The 25298-nt window shown below is 42.6% G+C and overlaps 2 protein-coding genes across 3 annotated transcripts; both read left to right on the top strand.

Annotated features, from left to right (window-relative positions):
- Positions 1–3753: 3753 nt before the first annotated feature.
- Positions 3754–16178, top strand: ttll10 (tubulin tyrosine ligase-like family, member 10). Its single transcript, XM_076276224.1, has 11 exons — positions 3754–4103; positions 5441–5609; positions 5980–6098; positions 9051–9171; positions 9628–9713; positions 10017–10203; positions 11343–11514; positions 11791–11928; positions 12394–12510; positions 13971–14064; positions 15232–16178. Exons 1-11 carry the CDS (start codon positions 3779–3781, stop codon positions 16041–16043), a joined length of 2340 nt encoding a protein of 779 aa, XP_076132339.1. The 5' UTR covers positions 3754–3778; the 3' UTR covers positions 16044–16178.
- Positions 16179–16824: 646 nt separating this feature from the next.
- Positions 16825–25235, top strand: LOC143115401 (putative pleckstrin homology domain-containing family N member 1). 2 transcript variants are annotated; one of them, XM_076277409.1, is made up of 12 exons: positions 16825–17375; positions 19850–19949; positions 20075–20137; positions 20320–20463; positions 20774–20860; positions 21430–21508; positions 21788–21924; positions 22159–22305; positions 22720–22806; positions 23230–23302; positions 24331–24407; positions 24618–25235. In XM_076277409.1, exons 1-12 carry the CDS (start codon positions 17287–17289, stop codon positions 24696–24698), a joined length of 1164 nt encoding a protein of 387 aa, XP_076133524.1. In that variant the 5' UTR covers positions 16825–17286; the 3' UTR covers positions 24699–25235. The 2 variants fall into 2 exon arrangements, with proteins under 2 accessions (XP_076133524.1, XP_076133525.1); XM_076277410.1 differs by lacking the exon at positions 16825–17375 and adding an exon at positions 17453–17765.
- Positions 25236–25298: the final 63 nt, after the last annotated feature.

Raw genomic sequence — 25298 nt, 5'->3', positions numbered from 1 at the left:
AGTGGCTTATGGGTTGCTTGTGAACCTGTCTTTATTCTTTAAAAAATAATACAAAAATCTTCATACAATCAGACTGATATTGTCGCAAATGTTCTACTTCTATCCCAATAAAAATATATCTTCACCATTAGTAAGTGCAGCTTTTTATATGGTGTTACTACATGTCACACCAGGAAGTGTGATTTGCCTGAGGGAATTTAGTACAGTTGCCTTAATGTAAAACCAATTTCAGGAAATGTAGTTCAGTTATTTGAATGTGGAACCACACTGTCAATGTTGGTAAATTATTGTCTGTGGATTATCGATACCAAACCTGAAGTGAGAATGCAAGTTTTGTCATGGGTCACAGATAGACTATTTAAAGCCACTGATGTAATCAAATTGCACTAGACTGTTAAGTCCTAGTAAAACAATAACTAAAGATAATTAAAAGCAGTAACCACTCAATAAATGTTTCATTACCCTCAAAAACCTCACTGTTAATATCTGGTTTGCTAAACTTATGGCATTAGTTCATGTTGAGAATTAGGAATGTAATTAATTCATGGAATGAAAATGATTGATGAAATCCCAAACTGTGAACACTTCCCCCCAACCCCCACCATGGTGCAAGGTGAGGCAAAGAGGCACTCTCTTCCTTTGCGTGACATCACCAAGGAATTTGGGGGAAAGATTCCTGCACCGGTCTGTGCATGCTCAGGTGCAGTCCAACAGGATTCCACACCGCGGTGGGTAGGGTTCAACTGGGTTTCTAAATGAGCCGGAACGGGACGTCAGAGACAGAAAGAGAAGGAAAGACAGAGCACGTGGGCGTTTCAACCGCCAGAGCATACCATTTGGGTGGAGGCTTGCATAATCAGTATGCTGTTAGATTATAAGATCAGACAAACAGGGAACTCCCTTATGACATCTTCACGTAAACAGATCATCTGACCTGTACGTATTTCGGTGGGATGGATGAGTCAAGCTAATTTGTTCCTGAAACAGGTATGGAATTAACAGCCTGTGAGTTCAAATGTCATCAAGTTGAGAAAAGGAAGTGGGAAAGTGATTTTAAAAAAATTAAAGATGTCAAAACTGAAAAAAAGACATTGTAATATCAAATGAGATAAAACAAAAATAAAAAATAAACAGTTAAATATTAATACAGTATATAGTTAGACACCTATTAACCATTGGTGATTAACCCAATAAGACCACATTTTGTATCAAAATAAGTACAATTTGCGTTCCAGTAGCACCCTGCTCCTTACCATACCGTGCATAACTACACAGTTAGGAAAGATGGCTTTCAGATACTCTGCCCCCTGGTGCTCCTACAAAAACAATCCAAGCTCTCCATTTTTATTTCACTTGGACATTTTCAAGTTACTCAAGCTAATCAAGTCAGATCACTGCACCTTTTCCCACTAACCCTCTCCACTTTTTTCTTATATGTCTTATATATGTTATATGTAGCTCTTTTGTTTATCCTATTGTTTGTTGCATCTGGACTTACTTCATTACTGTTGTGTCTGGACTTACTTCATTACTGTATACCATTCTGTTTGTCGTGTCTTGTCATTATTGTATTCTTTTTCTGTTGTTCTTATTGTACATTTTCTCTCCCTTGAAAAGGACTCTCCTGGTAAAATAAAGGATAAATAAAAAATAAACAAATGAATAAATACAATTCTGTAACATATAACTAGCCTCTGTTTTAGCAGAAGTGCATTTGGTGTAAGACATTGAATGTACCCTACATAATTACTGTCACTTTGTTCAGTCACTTTGCCACCCCCCCCCCCCCCCCTCCCCCCGGTTTCACTGTAATTCTACATGGACACTGAAATGTAGGACAAAGCCATTGAGAGATATCTTATTTCACCAGTAACCAAACCTCTCTTTGACAAGCAAGTAACTGCCACTAGGATATTGTGGGATGAATGACTTCCTGGTGTGTGGGAGAAGAGGGCAGGCAACATGGGAACAGGAATATCTGCTGTAACACACCTTCTCTTAGAACCACCCCAAAACACACACACACACACAGTCTCTCTCCCCTTACCTCCCTCCCTCAACATCTCTGCCAGTTGATCTGTTTCTCTCTCTCTCTCTCTCTCTCTCTCTCTCTCACACACACACACCATCAGAACAGATGGTGAGCCATGGGAGCATAGCTGTAAAACAAGCTGGTTCTCTTTGTCTACCTACACACCATTTTGTACATAGTGTCTATCAGATTGCAGCTTCATAAAAAGGTGTGGCTGACATCCGCTTAGCCACTAAGTGTTTAAAACCTCTGTGGACAATGTACACGTTCATGCCTTGATGTGTGATTTTTTGGGGGGTTTTTTGTGCTAAAATGACTGTGTCACAGATCATTATAAAATGTTCATTGCTCATTAGTGTTCATTAATTGTAGGTAGGCTAATCTGGGTCTGTAGCCTATGCCAAATATAGATTATGTACTTCATTCAATCTGTTTGTCATTATTGTATTCTTTTTCTGTTGTTGTTCTTATTGTACATTTTCTCTTCCTTGAAAAAGAGATTAAGATTTCAATGGGACTCTCCTGGTAAAATAAAGGATAAATAAAAAATTAAAAAAATTAAATGAAAAATGAAATACAATTCTGTAACATATAACTGAAAAACAGATGCAGTAGATTTTTAACCCTCCCCATCTATATTGAAATCATCTGTATAAGTGGAATAGGATTTTTATGAATCATTGCACAAATTAGTCTTAACCTGCTGTTTTCTTTGGACAAAAATACAGATATGACCGTATAATTCATACATTATCCATGCTCAACAAGAAACAGTAAAAGAATTTCAGCAGAGTTTGAAAACATTTGACTTTGCCAACCCTCTGGCAAATTATATTTTACACCTTCCTAGAGTACAATGGCTAAAGGAAAACAAAAGTCTATTATGATTGACAGACATTCAGTTCTCACATTACTGCTATGCTCAAACAGCAAGCTTATGGCAATCAATATTGAATGACTAAGCTCAGGTGGTTAGGATGGGGGAATTATTGCCATGAGAATCTTAATCCATTATTGTTGTAAGAATCAAGGTACAGTTAGGAATGGTTGCTACGGCACCCATTGCCCAGGCAACTAGGGGTTGTTTACATTGGGCAGATCTTTAAGCACGACAAAGACCTTGCAACCAGAGTGACATTATTTTGGCTGAGATATTTAGACTGGGGCAGATCCATGTGGAGTTTTTTTACTGTCACGCCGAAACATAGAGGACAAGTGCAAATGCACACAATTGAAGAGGAGACAATGTTTCTGTGCAGGTAAAATCTCAGCATTTTTACTTAGCCAAAACTCAAGAAGTTGACCTTGAAACCGACAGCTGTAAATGTACTCAAAGAAAGACTTTAGGATCAAACTAAATCTTTCATTATGACATCACATTTAGTAGCCATGTTCTGGAATTAGTCGTTTTCATGTAATGTAATTACATTCATGCATGAAGAAAATTCTAAAAGTAGGCAACATTTTTGAAAATATCAACTACAAAACAAATTTAAAAATAAAACTTGGATAGTTGCTATCATCTAAAAATACATGTTTTAAACCACTCAGTGTCTTTCACACACCAGTAAACAAATAAGACCCAAACAGGAACCAGTACTGTTTAATTGTTGTTTTCTTATTTTTCACATTGCCATCCACAGGCCCTACTCAGGTCAGAGGTGAGAAGCGCATGCCACCTCCCCCCTCCCCACCCCAAATGGAAAATCTTTCTGCTCTCCTGGCATTCTGCGTCAGCAGGGAGTGATGTCATCGGAGAGCGGGGCTGGGCCTGACAGGCGCTCAGACGCCCTGGCCAGGGCGAAGGAGGACGGGGACCACACGGGCAGAGAAGACCCAGCGCCACTCAAGTCTCCAGAACACCAGGCCAAGGGTGGGGGAAACGGCGAGAGCCGCGGCTTGGTGACCAGCAGCCTGGACGGAGACCGGGCCCAGGGCCCTGGAGCCAAAGGTAAACAACAACAGGAGGAGGAGAGGGAGACAGCTCCTCCACAGGAGCCCTTAGGGAGCCAGCCGTCGGGAACGGACCAGCCTGGGGAACAGGTGAAGCAGGCAGATGGAGTTAGGCCAGGTGCGTGCTGGGGGGAGAAAGCCCATCATTAAGTGGGGCTGCTGTGATGCACTGCTCATTGCATCTTGTCTGTACCATATGTTAATTAATCCCAGGGAGATTGCCGCGAGTTCAACAGGAACAAAAAAGAGTGGGAAAAAAACTCCCATGATGAAATGCTTTGTTCTCTCATAACAGACACATCTGTAATGGTATGATTAAGTTGTTCTAAACACACGCCTGTTGTCAGGGCCTCGGTAATAGCATTGTGGTGAGAAAGCTTGCTGTTGTACCTGATTTTACCAGGACAACAGTCCCTCAGCACCAATAAAGTCCAGAGAAATCTCTGTCTCATAATGGCAGCTAATCTGACAGACCTAATAACATTAGTGCAGATAAACAAGCATAATCTGCTTGAAATGTGTTTTGTTTGTCAAGCATCTGCCAGTTGTGTTTGACAGCCTGTATGGCTTGGTGCTTATGACATGGTGTAGCAAAACCCACATCTACTCCACCCAGGCAATCAACAGCTGAGTATATACTGTATAGAGGGCTTAACATGCTATTCAAATAAGCTCTGCTTAAACTAAGAGCTGGGATTCAATAATTAGTTTTCATTTGATGTGCTATGAATTATATATTATAATACCATAATCGCCATTATCCATTCAATGATGAGTTACTGTAATTCAAAAAGTTGTATATGAGTATTTGTGACATCTTGAAATACCGCTTAGTGAAAACTTTATTGTGTGCATTTTGAGTCATCCTTTAATACGAAAATAAATCTGTTAGAGGTGTGAAAGGGTTAAATCTGGCGGTGTTGGCTGTATTAGCGAGGGGAAATCGAGGTGTGCTTAACGAAACGGCCCGCACCACTGGAGCACGGGATCAGGTGTCCCCTCGCCGGTGACACATCGCTTCCCCCGGTCCTAATTATCTCCTGCACGCTCACTGGATTACACCAGCCAATTTCCTAATGCCTGTCCAGTCGCTTCTCTTGGAGAAGGCCCATTAATGTGAATATAGCAGTGTATTGAGTTTGACAGGGCCTTAACTAAAGAACACTGTATAATTATGCTCGCCGTCTCTCCAAGTCGTTGTTTAAAAGGTCATACTTAAATGTGGGTGCAATCTGTGGAATGCTTAAAGGACAATCGGGTTCCAAAGACCAGTAAAAGTTGATCTCGTATGGGAATTATTTCTTATATCTTTGCATAGGCCATGTAGGCTACAGTATGTGTCATGTGAGAATGTGTGGAGTTGTGTCTGTGCATGCATCTATGTGAAAGCATTTCCTAGATTTACTCTGAATCTGCCATGTGTTTGCATGCACTCTGTTGGCCCTTTTTGAGAAGATGTTTGTCAGAATGAGAAAGACTCTGAGGGCAGTGACAGTGGAAGACCAGGGCAGCAGAGAAGGTCCAGACTGCCATACGGCTCGGACAGAGACAGCTACAAGAGGCCCATGGAACCTCTGGGGCCTGGACCTTTCTTTTTCATTGGAGGCGGAAACGGGGCACCCATGTGAGTGGATGGAACAGGAGGAAAGACTGACGTTTAGTTATTGTTTCAGTATGTGTACAGATTCTTTGAGGATATAATGCACTAAAAGCAAAGATGCGAACACACACAGAAATATAAATATGTGAATTTTTACATTTTAAAACTCAAGCAAGAAAATCTAATCTATCCTAAATATAAAATAGCATAGCAAAAATGGAAATGAATAGCAATTTGCTGAAATCCTGCCAAACTATTTAATTTAAATATTCAATACCAAAGTATGCAGTCAGAACCATATCACAGAAACATATCTCATCAAAACACACACACACAAACACACTGTTAAATGACTCAGATCTTCAAAACAGTGTTATTATGTTTTATTATTTAGAGTGGCTGCATACTGTGAGAACAAAGGCTGGCAACGTATTTATGACAGAACACGAGAGGACTACAAACTGAAATGGTGTGAGACCAGATCAATGGCAACTTACTATAACTTCAAGGAGGGTGAATACTGAATTTATCTGATTTTCTCTTAAGTTTTTCTCCTTGCTTTTCGCTCATTACCTTGAATAATATTACCAAAGTAGTGCACACATTTATTTTGCCCTAAGAATATCTAAAGTTTAAAGTTTGTTTTACATTCGGATAAATAGAGATTTTTTTTCAGCTGTGCCATTTATGTTGACTTCACTAATGGCTAATAACTGTAAGCTAAAACTACTTAGCACAAGTGTTAGCACAAAGACTTTTGAACTTAAAAACGTTTGACTACAACTATGAGGAAGTGTTCGCTACAGGGTACAGTATGTTAACCTGACCCTAGCCAGATGAATTTCGCTCCGCCTAGCTCCAATCATCCATCTAGAACCGATCCATTGGAATGGTGTTGCAGAAGGCTGGGCCTAATCAAAAAATGCTTGCATATGATTGAATAAGCCACTTGTCCGTCATCTATTGACGTGCTACTTCAACCACTCACATCGAAGCCAACCCATGACGCTGATAACAGTCTCACGGTCGCTTCTCCACTACGTCACATCTATGAAACTCCCGCCCTGCGTCCTGATTGGCTGAACCATAAAGTCGGTTGCAGAAATCACTCTCAATGGAAGAGGTCCCAGATGGATGTGAAGCTAAGCGGAGCTAAGCGGAACGAAATTCATCTGGCGAGGGTCAGGTTAACAGTTATGGGGCGCCAAATGTAACATGCCTTATTTCGTGGACAGAATCACTTTCGTGTGACGAAATACATATATTCATTACGAAACCATGTTACATCGTAACGCCTTTTGTCCACGGAATGCACAAATTGGTTTGCATTGTGTCCACGAAACACTGAAGAGAGTACATCATTTCGTGGACGAAATGGACTGGTGGCATTTTCCTTTCGTGGACATAATGCTGAATGCAGTATTCACTGTTTCGTTAGTCAGCAGTTTACGGAATGAATTATGTTGCAGGATAATTTCATTACGTGGACGAAATGCATAACAGAATCACGAAATCAGTTTTGTGACCTGCTGCAATACATTTCGTGAGTCAGCAGTTTGCGGAATGAAATAGCCAGTGGGTAGCCTAGGCTACCATTTAGAAGTGGCCACTTCAATCGCGCCTCCCGTTAGTCAGAGCTCCGTGAAACAAAGGAAAGCCCTTTATTTGGACGGGCAAGTAGGCATAGCGATTAGGCCTATTATGCGCGCACTCCAGCGAGACGATACTGTATAAACTAGGCCTACTGTTAGGCCTACAACAAGTCGCGATTTATTAGGCTATCCAATCGCTATACTGTTTTCATTAACATTACAGGAATCCACTTCATTCATTACAGTGCATGAAAATGCACTGTACTGTTCTTCCTAGGCTTCTTCTTATTACAGTGCATGAAAATGCACTGTACTGTTCTTCCTAGGCTTCTTCTTATTATAGTGCATGAAAATGCACTATACTGTTATTCCAAAAGTCTTCTTATTATTACAGTGCATGAAAATGCAATGTACTGTTCTTCCAAGGCTTTTTCTTCTTCTGCTTCTTCTTCTTCTTCTTCTTCTAACGCATTTAATGCAGCTTCAACCGTTTAACGTAGAAACTTCAATCAAACTGCGTTGCGTAGGTCTTACTTAGGACATGGGTGCTATGTATTTTTCATCTTTGTAACTTTTATACTTTTTAAACTATTAATTAAAAACTACTTAAAATTTCCCCATAGACTTAACATTATGATTATGACATCACAATACGGCCGTTAAGCAATTAGAATCCTATGGCAGGTGTTCGGGCCACCTGCATCAACTGCCAATCTCAGGCTTTAAGCATACAAACTGGCCCTATTAAGACTACACATCCTGTTCAACTGCTTCCTCTGCCAAAAACTGTTTCAAAATAAAAGTCCTCACTACAATATTTCACTGTTAACCCTCTAGGCGCCACAGTCGACTATAGTCGACAAGATGCGGTACTGAATAAAACGGCCGATTTAGTCAAATAGGGTGTCATATTTCGTTCGACCTCCACTCCACTAGATGGCAGACATGTCATACGTCATCCCGAGTCGAAAAAAGGGCACTCTTTAAAAAAAACTTTCGCGCTACAGCTGCATTGAATCAGTGCGTGCAATACTGGAGCTAGTGTGCGTGTGAGCCACTTTGTCAGAGTGATATTGTCAACGTCAGCGAGTATTTGCATTAGATTATCGTCTAATGGCATCAAAAAAGTTTGGGTCTTCTATTCGCGGACCCTGATTCTGAAGGGGAATATCTGCCTTGTGGCGAAAAGTTGCAATACATTCGCAGCTCTGTGAATAACGGGAGGCACGAGTGCCACTTCTAAATGGGACCCACTGGCTAATTCATTCCGCAAACTGCTGACTCACGAAATGAATTGTAGCAGGTCACAAAACTGATTTTGTGATTCTTTTATGCATTTCATCCACAGAATGAAAGCATATGTCACTGAATGCATTTCGTAAGTTGTTAAGTTACTATTGCGTGGACGGAATGCCTTCTGTAACACAACACAATAATTCTGTGGACGAAATTGAAATAGGATGCACAGAATGATGCGTGTAGGTGCATTCCGTATTTACGTAGACAGAATTACTTTTGACCAAACATTTCGTCTACGACAGTGAATACTGCATTCAGCATTATGTCCACGAAAGGAAAAGGCCACCAGTCAATTTCGTCCACGAAATGATGTGCTCTTTTCAGTGTTTCGTGGACAAAATGCAAACCAATTTGTGCATTCCGTGGACAAAAGGCGTTACGATGTAACATGGTTTCGTAATGAATATATGTATTTCGTCACACGAAATAAGGCATGTTACATTTGGCGCCCCATAAACAGTATGTCACACTGTTGACAGAAACTGTTTATTCATCTTTCTATGAGCCTAAACTGGTGATGTTGTGTCTGATCTGGCATTGTCCTGTATGTGATCTTTTTTTTTTTTTTATCAAGGTGAGCAGTTGCTGTTCCAGATCCCAAACAATAAGGTCCTGACCTCCAAAATCGGACTCCTCAACAGCCTTAGGGAATATGACAGGGTCAGCAGCAAAGTGAATTGTGGAAGAGGACTCAGGTAAAAGGGAGAGTAGTGAGCGGCAGGTTACAACAGTTGTAGTTAAAAATGTCTGACTTTGCTTTCAGTTCATCTCATCTATTTCTGAACAGTCATGAAGAACAAGTCACAAAAGCTGCAGACAATGGTGCATAAATGAAATGGCTGACTGTCTGAAGCTTGATTATTAACTGAAATGAATGAATGAAATTTATTAATGTATATTTCTTCTTTACACTGCACATCAATGCCATGCCTCTAAAGTGCAATTTTCTAATTCTGTTCATAAAAATAAATGTGCCTAATAACCTGCAATAGCCTCAATTTCTGTCTGCCCGTCATCATACTGTATTAGACTGTAATTCTCAGCCAGTAAGCCTGTTTAACAACTGTCATTATGCTGTATTTGATATCTGTGTTGTTGTTGTTTTTATGGCGTTGGTATTAGCCTCTATAAACCCTTTAATCTACTTACAGAAGCCTAAAGATGGATGACTTCTTTCCCGCCACTTTTCGCATGGATGTGAAAGACGAAAGAGAACCTTTTTTTGCTCAGCAGGAAAGTAAGTTTGCATCTAGGCCTAATACCAGCACTGTAGCTTTGAATGTAGCCTACTGCATGCTTTTGATTCCTAGTAGAATACATTCTTACACATTCACAGAACAAAGGTCAAAAACTTAAATCAGATGACACTATGAGATAAAGAATGAAATCCCAACCCACATGATAAGGGTTATGATTTTGAAACACTGTCATTGACTTATCCACCAGTCATCGTTCATAGTAGACAGTTAGCCCAAAGTAGGCATAGGCCTAGCACATAAAGTAGCTCAATCTGACCTGCTTAGCGCCGATGCTCCTGCAGGGGCCTGCCAGGAGACCTGTGGCGTGTGGATCTGCAAACCCACGGACTCGAATCAGGGGCGTGGCATCTTCTTGCTCCGCTCCCCAGAGGACATCAGTGCCTTCCGCGCCCGGTTGCAGACCAGCGCCGAAAACCAGAGCAGCAGCAAGCTCTCCTTCCGTCTTCCACAGGCACGAATCGTCCAGAAGTGGGTAAAAAAAGAACTTCATGTTATTGGCTTACTACACTGCACTGCAGTGTTAGTTAGGCTAGTGCATGAAGCTAACTGTAGAAAATATGTAACCTAAACACATGTAGCCTAATTGCTGTGGTAACAATTGGAAATGAACAGTGCAACGTGTGTACATTTTAGAAAGAAGATTTTTGAAATTGTGTCTATCGTTTCAAAACAATATGTTTGCTTGCTTTGAAATTGTGTGTATCAAACACTAGACCTCAGCCAATGGGCTTACTGTATTTGAGAATGCAGTCCTCTCCCATCCCAAAAGAGGGTTGTATTGAGCTGGGTATTTATGCTCAAGTTCCAAGGTTAATCAAAATATTATACATCACTGAAATCATACCACTTAGGCTACAGTACAGGAATGACATTTTCAAAGACATCAGATAAAATATGTTTTGCTCTCTATGTGCAGTGCATGTATCTGTCCTGAAAGCTTGACACTGGAACTGATCACTAAATAGTGGATTGAAGCCTCATAAAATATCCATAACATGCATGTCATTTTCCCTTGAGTTATTACCTTTCAATATCCTCCACCTATAGCTTGGTACATCAAAGGGAGAACAGCTTTTCCATTTCCATACAAAGTCATGCCAAACCTGACACTGCACATTTAATTAACGGCAGACCCTACCCCTGCTAATATCTCTGTGCATTACAAATCACATTCAAGGAGTTGAAAGCTTTCATCAGAACTGAATTGTAATCAAGGGGCACGCACACACACACACACTTTGGAGCTTATCCCATCAATGGGGTAATATCTAAGCAAGAGCCAATAAGAAGTTCTGTCAAACAGATTTTTTACTTTAGTTGTTCACAATTTCCCCTTGGGGATCAATAAAGTATCTATCTATCTATCTATCTATCTATCTATCTATCTATCTATCTATCACATGAAAAGAATGAAAAATCCATAACCTTTCAGACATCTCAACCAGTCTCCCTTATGGATGGATAACCAAAGAGCAGTGCTAGACATGAGTCCAATAGCAAATTATAAGAGCTTTACACTGAAGATACTCATCTAAACATATTGAGATGTGAAGATGTGTGAAAACGTTCAGTGACCAAGACTGAAAGTCTGCCTGCTCTGTTGATAGGTATGTGCAGAACCCACTGCTCCTCCAAGGCAGAAAGTTTGACGTGAGGTCCTATCTGCTCATCGCCTCCACCACGCCATACATGGTTCTTTTCCGCCATGGCTATGTTCGCCTTACATGTGACCTTTATGACCCCAACTCTAAAAACCTCTCAGCTCACTTGACGAACCAGGTACGCTGGCTAATGTTTAACTATTACCATAAAAGTTTCTTCTATAGTTGGGAGAGACATTTTATTTGCACCTAGATGCCCAATGTCTTTCTTCCTTGTTGAAATGAGTTGTTCTGTTATATTAACCCAGTTTCATTATCATTATATCTTACAATAAGATGCAGTGGAACACTATAAGATATCGATTAGATACAAATGTTAATCTTAAATGAGCAGTTATGTTTTTGAGCCCCTGTCTGGCATTCATCATGCACACTGACATCTCTGTGTAAACAGTACATGCAAAAGAAGAACCCTCTGTACAGCGAACTGAAGGAGGAAACGGTGTGGTCAATCGAGCGCTTCAACGAGTACGTCAATGAAAACTTCACAGCCACAGGGCTCGCCAAGGACTGGGTGCATGGTGCCTTTACAGTGAGTTCACTGTGAGAAACCGCTGCATACAGACACTAACTCCAAACCTCTACACTCTCAAACGTGAAGGTTTCACTCTCACTTTTCCCCATATGTGAAAGCCCAGCAACAGTAGCTTATAAGGAGAAGCTGCTTTAATTTCTTCAGTTATCCCTGTGCCAACTGGGGAATGAAAGGAGATAGGAGGGCAGTTGTTGTCATGGTAACAAAAGCTTTAAGCGACAGCCCAGCTACAGTGATATTTCAAGTTGATTATCATACAACATAAATACAGATTTAGTAGCAGACATTCTAACCATAATGACCTTGGTTAGCCTTATGAACCAGTTTAAACCAGTACTCTTCACTGACGGGAGTCTTTTGGTTGGCTTGGGCATAGTGTAGTTAAACGGGGCATGTTGTCTCTTGTAACCCCCTCTATCTCTTTCTCTCTCTCTTTCTCTCTCTCTCTGTGCTTTGGAACAGCGTCGCATGCAGCAGATTATGCTGCAGTGCTTCATGGCGGTCAAAGCCAAACTGGTGCGCAAGCTGGGCTTCTTTGACCTGATTGGCTGTGATTTCCTGATTGATGAGGACTTCAAGGTGGGAGACTAATGAGCTAATTTTCTCCATTGGGATGTTTCTGTGTGTGTGTGTGTGTGTGTTTGTTTCTGTGTGTGTGGCTCGATAGTGTTTAGAGGCAATTAGACAGGATGTGTAGTCAAGAATTCCCGTCCAAATGAAACTAATAGTCACAATCACAAAGCCTTTTTTAGCATAAGTGAATGTGTAGCATACGGAATATTGATATTGGGTTAAACACAAACCCTTCCACCTGTTCGGTTGAGAGCAGGGAATTGAACAGGCCAGTGGAGAGCCTTTCTGCTCCTGTCGCACCACCTAAACTTTACCCCTTCAGAGCAGTTGCCTGGCAACTCACAGAACAGCAGTAAACATGCTGTCTCTAAGCCTGGGATGCTCATCTGAAGCTCTCGCAGTTACATCATGATTATGGATTCATAAGCGCCCCAACACAATAGTCCTCATTCTGTCAAAAGAATTATGATGGAGAAAGAGAGAGAGAGAGAGAGAGAGAGAGAGAGAGAAACAGATAAAGCTGTCAGGATGTGAGACATTATATATGACACTGTGATGGTGCAGAGCTGTAGTGAATATACCAAAGACAGCTCTGAATTTGTCTTTCATTAGTAAATGGGATGGTTCAGCATAGAGTACACATCATAGCTTGATGTGAGCAAAAGACTTTAAGGACTGTTGGCCAATGAAAAAAGATCTGTCACATTAAATACCCACTCTTCACTGACTTGAAAGCCATTTCAGAAGTGACTGAAAACAGTGTTCATGCATCAGCCATGCAAAGCATGACAGCAGGCTGGTTTGCTTTGCAGGTAATAGGCTACAGTGCTTTGATGAATAATTAAGACGTCTCCATATGGATTTTCAGAAGTTGGCAGATTTTTGAAGCTGCATACTGTAACGATTTCTGTAGCAGTCACACCTGAAATCTTTCTCTGAAGAGACCCCCCCCCCCAGTCCCCCAACCCCACCCTCAAAACACATACAGAAAAGAGAGAGACAGAGACATATATTTGTGTGTGTGTGTGTGGGGGGGGGGGGGGCACGGACAATGTTCTGCATACTCTTGATGTATCGCTGTATTGGGTCAATTACTTTTACATTTCCATCGCTATTTCTATAGCGCCTCTTTATTGTTGCTAGCGTTCTTTATGATATATTCATGTAGGGTCTATGTAGAAAAATAAAGAAACATCATGGAAGCAACTAAAATGTTCTTTTTAGTACCATAGAAAAAGTAGTTGAATGATGTAGTCAGGGTGCCACCTAGTGGTTACGAACCATTCACAACACTTATCAGTACCTAATAGAAACCCAGTTGAGTGGCACAATATAAGATAGTTACACTGAATAGTTGAAGCTATGAATTAAGATGAATGAATTCAAATGTTCTCTCTGTGGATGTGCCTTCCTATTACTGTGTGGGTGGATTTGTGGTGGCTTATGTTGTCTTAACATTTGTTTAGGTGTGGCTACTTGAGATGAACTGCAACCCAGCTCTTCACACCAACTGCAAAGTGCTAAAGGAAGTCGTACCAAACATAGTGACAGAAACTCTGGGTGGGCAGCATGTTTTTAGACTTCATGTTTCAATTTGTTTGTTTGTGTACAGTAATATTAGCCACAAGACCCACAAGACCCATTCATGTAATACGGTGAGAATCACCTGAGAGAAACAGTCAGACAGAGCCAGGCTTCTGTAACATTGTTTGTGGTTAGACGTTCCTTTTGAGGACTGGCTTTCCCTCAGGAAAAATAAGTTTATGGAAGTGTATTGTTGGTCTACTTATTTTGAACTAAGCATACGTATAGCTTACATGCTGTGTAGTGATCAGAGATACACAAAATTTAATTATACTCAGCTTATACGGATAAATATACATAAAGGTTTAAGTGTATTTAGCCTATACTTGGTAATTATACTTAAATATACTTTAAAGGTGCTCTAAGCAATGTTGGGTAACATCACTTCTGTTGATGTTCAAACAAAACAGAGAGCTAGCTCGCCCCTCCCCCTCCTCCCGTGCAGCCTATGCCATTGATGTGTGTGTGTAATATAAATAAGCAATATTAATGCAGTTTATTAGTAAACAGTACACCTATAAGTTCACTTGTGGTGCACATAAAGGTTTACTACTTTTACACCTTAAAAATACTTAACATATACTATAATGAACTAAAAGGTGTGCTAGAATAGAACTAGTATCTTTACTTACAGTATAGTTCTTAGTACTTACTATTATAAAACTGAGAGTGGGCCAATTTAGTCCGAAGAAGTATAAACATAGCACATGTACAAGTGTACCACGAGTACATTTATAGTAATAAACTTACTACCTAAAATAAACTTGGGACTTCAATTATACTTGACTGCAAACTGGACTACAGCTTACTTGATAAAATTAACTGTAAATATACCTTTTTGGTAAGGGCTATGCTCATCATGATAAGTTCATGTAGGCAAGATCATTCTTCAGTAATCTGTAGCTCAGGTACACACTTACTAATGCTGATTGGAAATACAATTTGTTAATGGTAATGGTTTATTAAGGAGTCTTCATTCCAGGAGTGTCACTCTAATTTCATTCTATTACAGTTTCCTTCCAGTTATGTTTCTTTTTTTTAATGTGATTAGTTTATATTGTTGTTTTTATTTTCATGATTTAATCAACATGATTTGCAATTCATCAGATAATATGGCACAAAGTGATGGTGAGTGTTTTGCAGACCTGGCTCTGGAGATTTTTGAGAAGTGTCGCTATAGGATGAAGCTGCAGCCCCTGGCCAGCCAAAGAGACTTTGTGCTGCTGTACCGGGCAGACGAGGTTCCAACACCCAGCCAGAAGAGCAAGGGAGCCAGTGTCCAGTCGCAGGCACCGAAGAGCTCCACAGTCCAGGGGAGCACCCGCCCTAGACCTCAGAGACCTGCTGCGTTGGACACGTCCTCAGGAGACAAGCCAGCAAGCGCTGGTTTAGCTTCCTCCCCCTTCCCAGATATGTTTACAAGCGCCAGCCCTTGTACATCCTCCTCCTCCCTAACAAGCAAGGCCCCACAGGAGAAGCCCCCAGCCCAGGCCCTTTCTGCAGGCGCCAGACCCTCCGGGATCTTGCCGGCGACCCATGCAGCCCTCATTGCAGGCAAGCCACAACCCCCCCGACCCCAGGTGCGTTCGCCAAGACCAGTGCCAGTGCGCGTGGAGCTTCGGCTCAAAACGTGCACTTGGCAGCGTCCGAAGGCGCCCTCGCAGGATAACGCTGGCCCCAGCGCCGCTGCCAAGCACCCTCAGCACAGCATCATGGCGCTGTCTGTGCCCACGCTGGGTAACAAGCGCAGCTCCATACCCTACCCCCGTAAGGCCATCTCCAGGGACAGGAGGCCCGGCCAGGACCTGAAGAACATGAATCTGAGACTGACCAAACTCCCGCCAGGTCACAGCACCTGGTCGGAGGGGCTGGAAGTGAGCAAGGCGGAGGGCACAGATAGCGACAGCGACAGGACCGGACCGGGAGACAAGCGTAAGACCTCAGTGAAGACATGATGACCTCCTCACCAGCTGCCTTGAGGCTGTGATTGGACACATGTGACCACGAATGGCTGAGCTCCACGGGTTCAACTGTTCGTGTATGCTGTTTTAGTGCTGTTCATGTTCATCACTGCGATAATGTTTTGAAGATAAGGTTTTCCAATAAACTGAATAAACAAATTGTTGTTTAAACCTCAGCGTACTCAACCTACCTTGAATACAGCATTTACAAACCCCATCAAATTTCTGCCAGGATGACACCTGGATGATTATGAAGATTAATGGCTTGACAATAACTCAATTCATTTACACCGTTAATTAATTAGCACACAATTACTCTCTACCACCAGGACATAATTTATTTCTGTATGTACACATTGTCATGTTCAAGAAATGAGTAGCACTCTGTACTTCACGCTTGGCTTGGCCCATACCTGAGAGTTTGAACACAAACCCCTAATTAGTTAGTCCAGTGATGCCCATCTGTCCCCACATACAAAAAAAAAAACATGTCTAATTTAGTCTGTGGGTTGTTGCTACAACTGCTTGTTTGTGGGGCTTCTCGGCTGTGCAATTATCTCTGGCTCGTCATTGGTGTTACCTCCCTGTGCACTGCAATCACACCTTAGTTTCTTCACTGTCGAGCCTCGTTCATTGCCAGCCCAGGCATCTGATTTACTTGAGCGTCTCAAACTGCTCAGGAGCGGGCGGCTGAGGAAGTTGCGTTGGCCACAGCTGCGTCATGCATCAAACTGACAGGAAGTCTCGGCACACTTGTTTCTCCTCTCCGGGCTCTTACTGATTGCTGTGTCATAGGGCTGTCAGATCTCTGGCTCTGCCACTGTGTCGCGTCTGTCTGGCTTGCTTTAGGCTCTACTGTGAGGACTTGCGCAGGGAGGGGAAGCTTTTTCTTTTTGTTTTTTTTCTGCTGTTTCATTTTTCTTTGTAAATCTTGCTTCTGCTTTCTTACCCACTGGCTTTTTTCTTTCTCTCTCTTTCGATACATACATTGTTTTTTGTCTCTTGTAAGTTACTGCCCCCCCCTTCTTCTTTCTGTCTCTATCTTTCTGCTCCCCTCCTCCCATCTCTCCCTCTATCTCTCCGTCTCTCCGTCTCCCTCTCTCTCTCTCTCCCCTTGCTGAGGGGCAGGTGTAGAGGGGATGAGCGAGGCACAGGGCAGATGGCACTCAGTGTGTAGTTAGGCAGTTGCTGGGAGCAGGGTGTTTTTCTCTGAGGAGTTTTCCAGGGCCCTGCCGCCATGGGATGCTGTAGTGTGACTCAGAGGCACACCGGGATTGACGATGTGGGGCCTGACGAGATTGAGCTGCTAGAGATTGACGGAACAGGGTAAGATATTTCTAACACACTCTCTCTCTATCTCTCTCTCTCTCTCTCTCTGTCTCTATGTGCAGTGTACTTCTTTACTCTTTGCCATGGTCAGTCATGTGGCACGTCTGTGAAATAGGAACTTCCTAATTTTTCGGCGGTGGCTTTATAGACAGTTGGGATGGTAGATGACTTTTTCAGTAAATCACATGAGTCCATGGCTTTGTACAGGGGTCCGATAAATGGGTCATCTGTGGAGTTGGCGCATTGAATAGAACAAGAGAAACTCTGTTCACTGGCTGATTGCACTGGAAGGATTTCTGTGCCTGGGGTTATCTATTTGGTGCCATTTTGAGTTTTTCATAAACGAGTTGACAGTGTGAACCACATGACTACGCCACACAAAATACGGTAAAGTCCAGCATCCTGTGTTGAGCACTCTGGGTTCTCCATCTTATGTAAGAAGTTTGCTAATGCCCTGAACATTGCATGCTTTGTTATTCGAGGGTGAGTGCATTCACTTAGAGGGGTCTTTCTTGAGCGACAAAGTGTAACTAAACGAAATTCCATTGTCTGACCCTTGCTGAGTTCAGCTGTGACACAGAAAACCTATTTGTTGACATTCTGCAGAGTCTAACAAGCCGATAGCATCAGACAGCAACTTATATTACACAGGCACATATTACACAACAAGAAACTATATTCGTTGCAATTGCTGCAGCCACATCACATGCCTTGATTTGGTTAAAAAGAAATGTTGCAAATGGTGTGTGAAAAGTGGTGAAACAATTACATGTACAGTAGCAAAACAATTATTCTATGGGTGGTAATTAAACACATCCAATGTTAGACAGAAGATAGCTGAAAGATTGTGACTCAGAGTATTCCATCCCAATGAAAACACGCCGATGAAAAAAGCATATCGCTGCCTCTCAGTTATTGAAATATGAGGCTGCAAACTCCTGATATGATCTGATTAGGTGGCTCTTGTACTTCAAACGAAGCATGACTAATATTATTTAGCTAATCAGGAGTCCCGCTCCAGAGGGGGTGATCTGCTAGGGGCTGCTGGGCAGGGCCAGGCTGGGCACTTCAATCCCTTCATTAGGAGACTGGGGGGGGATTAGGCGTGGGGGCCAAGTGGACTAGGAGGATGGTGTGTGTGTGTGGGGGGGGGGGGGGGGGGGGGATGCAGACTGCACACGTCCAAACTGTCAAGCATCTCTGCAGAAGCAGATACGCAATTTAGACAAGCAAAACAGCACGCATGGACACAGGGACTTACCCTGGCTGCGCACACTCACAGTCATGATGAAGATTAGTCATCATCGACTGTTATTCATACTTATTCATACACATACAGTGATACGTGTACTCCCTGTTGATTCCTGACAAGGCTGATGTCAAAGCAAATTCACATTTACAAACACACATGCGTGAGTGCACTCACACATACACACACACACACACACACACACACACAATCACAGACAGACAGACAGACACACACACACACACACACACACACACACACATACAAACACACACACAAACAAACATATATACAAATATACACACTTGCATGCACAAACATACCAAAGCCGACAAATTACGGTGATGTACTAACATGAACTTCCAGAGGAAAGGCAGCTTCTGAACAGCAGAAGTAGCAGCAGAAGGCTGCTCTGTGCCAACACCCCTGCATGCGTATTGAGAGGCATGGATGGAGACGATAATTAGCAGGCCAAGTCCACACGCAGACAGAGGGACTTACAGTGGCAGTGGCGGGAGTCTAGCAGGGGTCAGATGGTGTCTGCTCATCACAGGGCCCACTTTAATCAGCTTATGTCTGGCCAGGCCACCCCACCCCATCAGGAGCGGAGCAGAGGGTGGGTTGGGATGGGGGTTCAGGTCAGGGTAAGGAGGGTGCTGGAGGAACAGGATGTGGCGGCACTAACTAATCAGTGAAGGTCAACACTGTTGCTGTGTTAGAGCGGAAGCGCTTGGCATTTATGGTGAACCACCTGAGAAATCCACAAACTCCTCAATCCCACAGCTAGGGGCACTGGTATGATATGAGAGATTGCATGACACAGTTTCTAAATGCTAATGGGCATTTTGTTGTCAAAAAGTTGCTGGCTACTGAGTTGTGTGCACAACAATACTGTGCACAGGTGTGAAATGGACAAATGAAAGCAAATAACAAAGTCACTGAAAACATGTTAAAACACATTTACCACCACACCCCTGTCATTTTGTTGAGAACTAGTTTCTGATCTCATCACATACTTTCACTGAAATATGTTTTCTAAATTCAGCAAAATGTGTGCAACTGCAATAGCCATCAAACAAATGCTAACATGCTGTTTGATGTGGTTGGGCTACTTTGCTAAGGCTGGGCTATTTTGCTTTGCTTGTGGTTGATTTACCCCGGTACTTTGCAAAGTATCTGCTGTACTAGTTGCTACTGCAGTTTCTCTTGTTTCCCCGAGCAGGGTCTGGAACCTGGGAGAGAGTAGACAGTCTGTGCGTAATGGCACCGGCCCGCCACCCCCACCAGTACGCTGTCCTTCGGTCAGACAACTCACGCAGGAGGTAAGAGGAGAGGAAGAGGAGAGGAGAAGTAGGAGGAGGAGGAGGGGAGGATGTTTGTCACAGAGTAGCTTATGGGTCAAATGCTTAAAATGACCTACATGAACACTATTACCGTACATTTGCAGGAACCGAAGTCTGTGGAAACCAGAATATCGTGCAATGATGTCCAGATACATCATGATATCCAGGTGTGTAGAGCCGCGTTTTGAAGGTTCTGTTTTGTGTGTAAGATGTTTTTAGGGGGTGAGAGGTGAGAGGTTTTCCATTGTGTACATTCTGTACTTACTTGTTGCGGTATCATCGTTATTAATGAGCGTGTGGTGAAGGTGTGAAGTACAGGAAATGGTTTTAGATGTGCATCCTGTTGCAGACAGTGTTGTGGGGCTGGAGCAAGGAGGAGGTGCATCACAGGATATACACTCAGCCAATCAGAGAGTGGGAGGGACGGGCAGCACACTCATATGGGGACATCATCTACTCGTCCCTCGTGACGCTCCACAACACACACACAAAGGTAAAGAGGTCATATGAGGGAAAGTGACACATTTGAGGTATGTCTGGACCAGGCTAATATGAGTCACATTTACATTCATATGTAGAAAACAGAGTTGTTCTTACAATCCCCTTTCGTTATTTTCACATAAACAAACATACAAACACACACAGACACACACAGACACACACACATAAACAAACATACAAACACACACAGACACACACAGACACACACACACACACACACACACACACACACGCACACACACACACACACACACACACACCAGTGACCCAGCTGACCTCTTTATGTACCTGTCCTCTTGCAGGCAATGGGCGAGCGATACCTCGTGCTCTTCTCCTTCCATCTACTGATCTTAGCTCTGGACCACTCCCATCACAATTTCATTTATGAGGTGAGTCTCCTTTACCAGTTAAACACACACACACACACACACACACACACACATTTGTAGATAAAAAAAGATATGCTGGTGGGCATGTGATTTCATCAAATAACACTTTCAATGAAAAGTAAAGAAAAATCCACACACTCAAGTCTTTGCAAACCGGTTTTTACTCTATGTGCAAGCTTTCGGTCAGATGACCTTCTTCAGGCAGAGTAAAGCTTTACTCTGCCTGAAGAAGGTCATCTGACCGAAAGCTTGCACATAGAGTAAAAACCTGTTTGCAAAGACTTGAGTGTGCGGATTTTTCTTTACTTTTTATTGAATTACTTGTTAATCCAGCACCTCAACAGATGAGCGGTGATTTTTTTGACTTTTTTATCAAATAACACTTTAAAGTCATGTTTTAAACAGGTCATATGAATCACATGCAAGTACTGTAACTCAGTAAAAGAATGTGTTAATTAGTTCTAACTGGAACATTATACTGGGATCTTCCACTGAAAGGGGCTGTGTGGTGTTCCATTGTTTGTCTGACCAGTCAGACTGTCTCCTTGAGAGTCTCATCTCCCCCACAGGGCATTCTCCCCCTCTCTGCTCTGGAGGTGCGTATCATATCCCAGGATCCCAGCGCCCCATACATGTTTGAGATCAGTGGTGAGTCTCTCTCCGTTAGTGGCAAAATGCCTGTCTGAAAAGTCACCTCATCATGCATAGGAAGCCTAAGCACGGCCTATGCAGCTACTACTGTATATTCGTAGCAAGTGCCGCAGCCATCACATGCTTTGATCTCGTTAAAAAGGACATTTTGCAAATACTGTGTGGAAAGTGATAGTTGTAGAAAAACAATAAATCTTTGGGTGGTAAACAGCTCCATAGAGTGCCATATTTCCGGAGTGGTCTGCTCACCAGGCGTACAATCTGACCCTGTTTTAGGCCCCATGATGGACTCCAAGATCTTTATTTGTGCCAGTGGCACTGACAGGAAGAACTGGATGGACAACATTGAGGACAGGAGATATAAATCCCTCAGGCAACAACTGAGCCCCTCGCACAGCGCACTGGCCTATCTGGTAAACCATGAGTAAAATTCAGTTTTTGCCATACAACTCAATTATTTGGCTCAGCCTACTCTACTGGAGCTGCTTAAATGACTATTTATGTAAACTGTGCCAAGTGTTCATGTTCTTCTTGAGACATCTAAATCAGTAGGTTTGTGGATGAGCTCAACTCAGAAATAGCTGCTTTAGCAGAGCATTAAAATGGCTCTATGATAGTCTTGGTTCTTCTTCTCCTGTTCTGCGCAGCTGCCTTGCGATGAGATGTGGAAGAGAGAGGAGCTGAAGAGGTATCTGCTCCGTGCTCCCATCTGGCAGTGGGAGGGCACTTCCATCCAGCACATGGGCCTGCCAGTCTTCCTGTCTCTGGTGCATGTCACCAACTCACAGAAGCAGGTGAGGCAGCAGACGTATAGGCACTGAGGCCATTTTTTTTCGACCAACAGAGAACTGGTTCTTGAACCGATTCCGTTCAGAGTTATTTGAACCTTCGTGCCATCTAGTGAACCAGTCTGCATTTCCGCTGGTTTTGAACGGGACCAGGGGTGTGTCATCAACAGAGGGTGTAGCGTGCATAACTGACCTGTCGAATGAGATACGCACACACAGTAGGTTCACAGGAAAACAACTATCTTGAACCAACCAACAATTTATCTTTGGTCGAAATGCTCAGAACAGTTCTGGAGTGTGAACCAGAATGGAACTGATTCCTTTCTGTTGGTGGAAAAGGCCTATGAGTCACATTCCAGTGACCGCATCATACAAAGTAATGTCACACTGACCTTTTTATCTAATGCTTGACCATTGCAGGTACCCCAAGAGCGACTTCTTGTCCTTTTTCCACGGGACGTCCTCATTCTGTCCGTGGACAGCCAGCGCGTCTGTGTGAAATACGAGGTAAGGTGATCTGGCTGGGAAAGACTGGGTGTCAAGACAGACACCCTATGATTTCAGTGCTGCTGAACCTGTGACCTTGGCTTTGTTGCTGGTGAACTGTTGTAACACTTTTGATAACAAACAGGACTGTATGGGAGACACTGTAAACCGACCTGGCTTTTGCTAGCCCTGCAGCGCACAAGTGACAAGAGTGAAAGAAAGGATTAAACGTTCAACCCCCAACCTATTGTTAAAATGTCTATGAAGAAGCTTATTCTCCCGCTGTTGTCATGATTATAATGAAACTTAGGATGTATGTTCAACACATTCTATGTATCACAGTCACTGTGTTCTAGGTGGTAGAATGGCAGTTAGTTATTTGTGTGTGAGCAGTGTGTGACTGTGTGGTGAAAGAAGCTGTATGACTGTGCTGCGTTCCCACAGGGACGGTTACCACGGAGAAGCATCCAGGCCTTGGAGAGGTCAGCTTTACCTGGCAATCAGTTTGAGCTGTCAGGTGAGACGTCACCAAATGCCACTTGTGCAGACTTAATTTCCTCTTTCTACCAGTTCTCACCACGCTCAACAGTGTGAATATTTCAACTGTTGCAGTTCCTTGTTGTGTGGCCTGCTATCAAATGTGTTGCCACATGATTCAGACATATGACTCCACACCACCATGTGCTGAGAAAGCTGTTTTCTACATAAAATAACAAGTAAACACATAAAGACCTTTTGGTAACACTTTACTTGAAGGTATAACTCTAACCCTAACCCTAACTTGTCATGACAAAAACCGAATGACACTTAATGACAGAAGCATTATTTCATAAACGTTTATAACTTGTTTATAATGTTTATGATGCATAGACTGTATATATAGAAAGTTTCTATATATAAGGTCTATATTTCAAGATCATTTCAAACTAGGGCTTCTCCCAATAATATCAGTGTGTCACATATTGCATTTTAAGTCCTTGGGTACTTTTGTAATTTTGTTTTGAGGGTGATTTGCTGATGTTTTCTCGGTAGCAGTGAAGTGTGCCTTGTGCTGACATAGCGTCCAACGCATCATTTGTCTGCCCTTTGTACGGTATAGCTTCTTCCCTGGCCTGAACAGGAAGTCACAAAAAAGGGAAACACTGGTATAAAGGTACCACTTTGCACCAGCATATTCAAGAGAGGACCATATAAGTCTTTGGTTCCCTAATTAAAGTGCTGCAGACGTCAGGAAAAAACAGACCCCTTGTGGGCAAATATGAAATATTATTTCAGAAGTGTATAGTGCAGTGCTCTCCGTATAGTTTTCAAATTAAAGGTGGTGTCCATGGTTCTAACCCAGTACCCTTTTTGTCAGATTCAGTGAGTTGCCCCTTGTGACCCTCTTAGTGTGCATTTTGTATGTGTGCACCCAAAAAAAACCCTGGTGTTTGTATAAAGTGTTTGTTTCTGCAGTTGAAAGGGTCTACTGTATATGTGGGGATCACTTTGTCTTCACCTGTGATAGTAAAAGCATCACTTGTAATCTCCACATTTCATGTTCAGGTGAGCTGATGGAACCTCTGCAGGTGTCATGTACCTATCCAGAAGATTACCAGACCTGGATCTTTCAGTTACAGCAGGTATAACACAAGACTCATTGCGCCTCCATTGTACTTTAATAGATGGTAGGTCTATTGGGTAGATTATGTCAATGTCATGTGTAGCCTATTACAACGCGTGCTGCACATGAACTATATGTTTTGTCATGGTGTGTGGACCGACTGATGTATTTTGAGGCTATACGACAACATTAATATTAGTAAATTATATCTCTGTTTTTCCCCTCAAAGCCTGACAAGGAGATTCACACCTCACAGATCTCCAACCATTCTGCTCCACCACCCCTTATTCCAAAGAAGCGCCGAAGCTGAACGAGAACACCAGACTGTGAACAACGCTGTCTCAAAGAGACTGAATACACACACACATACACACACACATACACACACACAAAAACAACAACAAAAGACTCTTGACCCTTCTCTCTACACCTAACTCATTTCCAGTGAGGTTACATAGCCTCTTTGTTTAATATTGTATTTTTTGATACAACAGATGTACTGCTACTCTTTATGGCAAGACACTCCAGTGCAGAATGGCCTTATAACTATAATGTGAGTTCTTCTAATTCACAAAGGGGGGGGGGGCTAGAAAGACACCTAATAGAAGAGCCTTGCTGTATAAATCCACCAAGAAGGTGCACATTGCGATGACTGATGTGATGAATTACTTTAATTAGCTCTGCATTCCTGGGCCACCGCAGTAGGGCAGGTTTTCTTCTTTATCTTTTTCTTCACCACAGCTACTAATCTGGAGTCTACCACCACTCTGATTTATCACTGTTGGAAGGTCGCCGAGACCACTCCTGATTCCTGCTCTATTTGTCACAATAAAAGTCTTTCGATGCACCCCAAACTAAACTTATTTGCTGATGTACCTTGGGGCGTTTGATGTGGAAAGATGGAAGTATT

The sequence above is a fragment of the Alosa pseudoharengus genome, unplaced genomic scaffold (assembly GCF_046254945.1).
Source record: "Alosa pseudoharengus isolate Yale_2024_CS ecotype anadromous, Long Island Sound unplaced genomic scaffold, YU_APseudo_1.1 YU_APseudo_1.1_scf_9, whole genome shotgun sequence".
In the NCBI taxonomy this organism is placed as follows: Eukaryota; Metazoa; Chordata; class Actinopteri; order Clupeiformes; family Clupeidae; genus Alosa; species Alosa pseudoharengus.
This window is presented reverse-complemented; position numbering and strand designations above follow the sequence as displayed.

Coding starts and splice junctions, on each gene's coding strand:
- ttll10 (XM_076276224.1), top strand. CDS start 3,779: ATGTCATCGGAGAGCGGGGCTGGGCCTGACAGGCGCTCAGACGCCCTG. Junction 11,515..11,790: donor CAGCTCACTTGACGAACCAG/GTACGCTGGCTA, acceptor CTGTGTAAACAG/TACATGCAAAAGAAGAACCC. Junction 12,511..13,970: donor TGATTGATGAGGACTTCAAG/GTGGGAGACTAA, acceptor ACATTTGTTTAG/GTGTGGCTACTTGAGATGAA.
- LOC143115401 (XM_076277409.1), top strand. CDS start 17,287: ATGGGATGCTGTAGTGTGACTCAGAGGCACACCGGGATTGACGATGTG. Junction 19,950..20,074: donor TCAGACAACTCACGCAGGAG/GTAAGAGGAGAG, acceptor GTACATTTGCAG/GAACCGAAGTCTGTGGAAAC. Junction 20,138..20,319: donor AGATACATCATGATATCCAG/GTGTGTAGAGCC, acceptor ATCCTGTTGCAG/ACAGTGTTGTGGGGCTGGAG.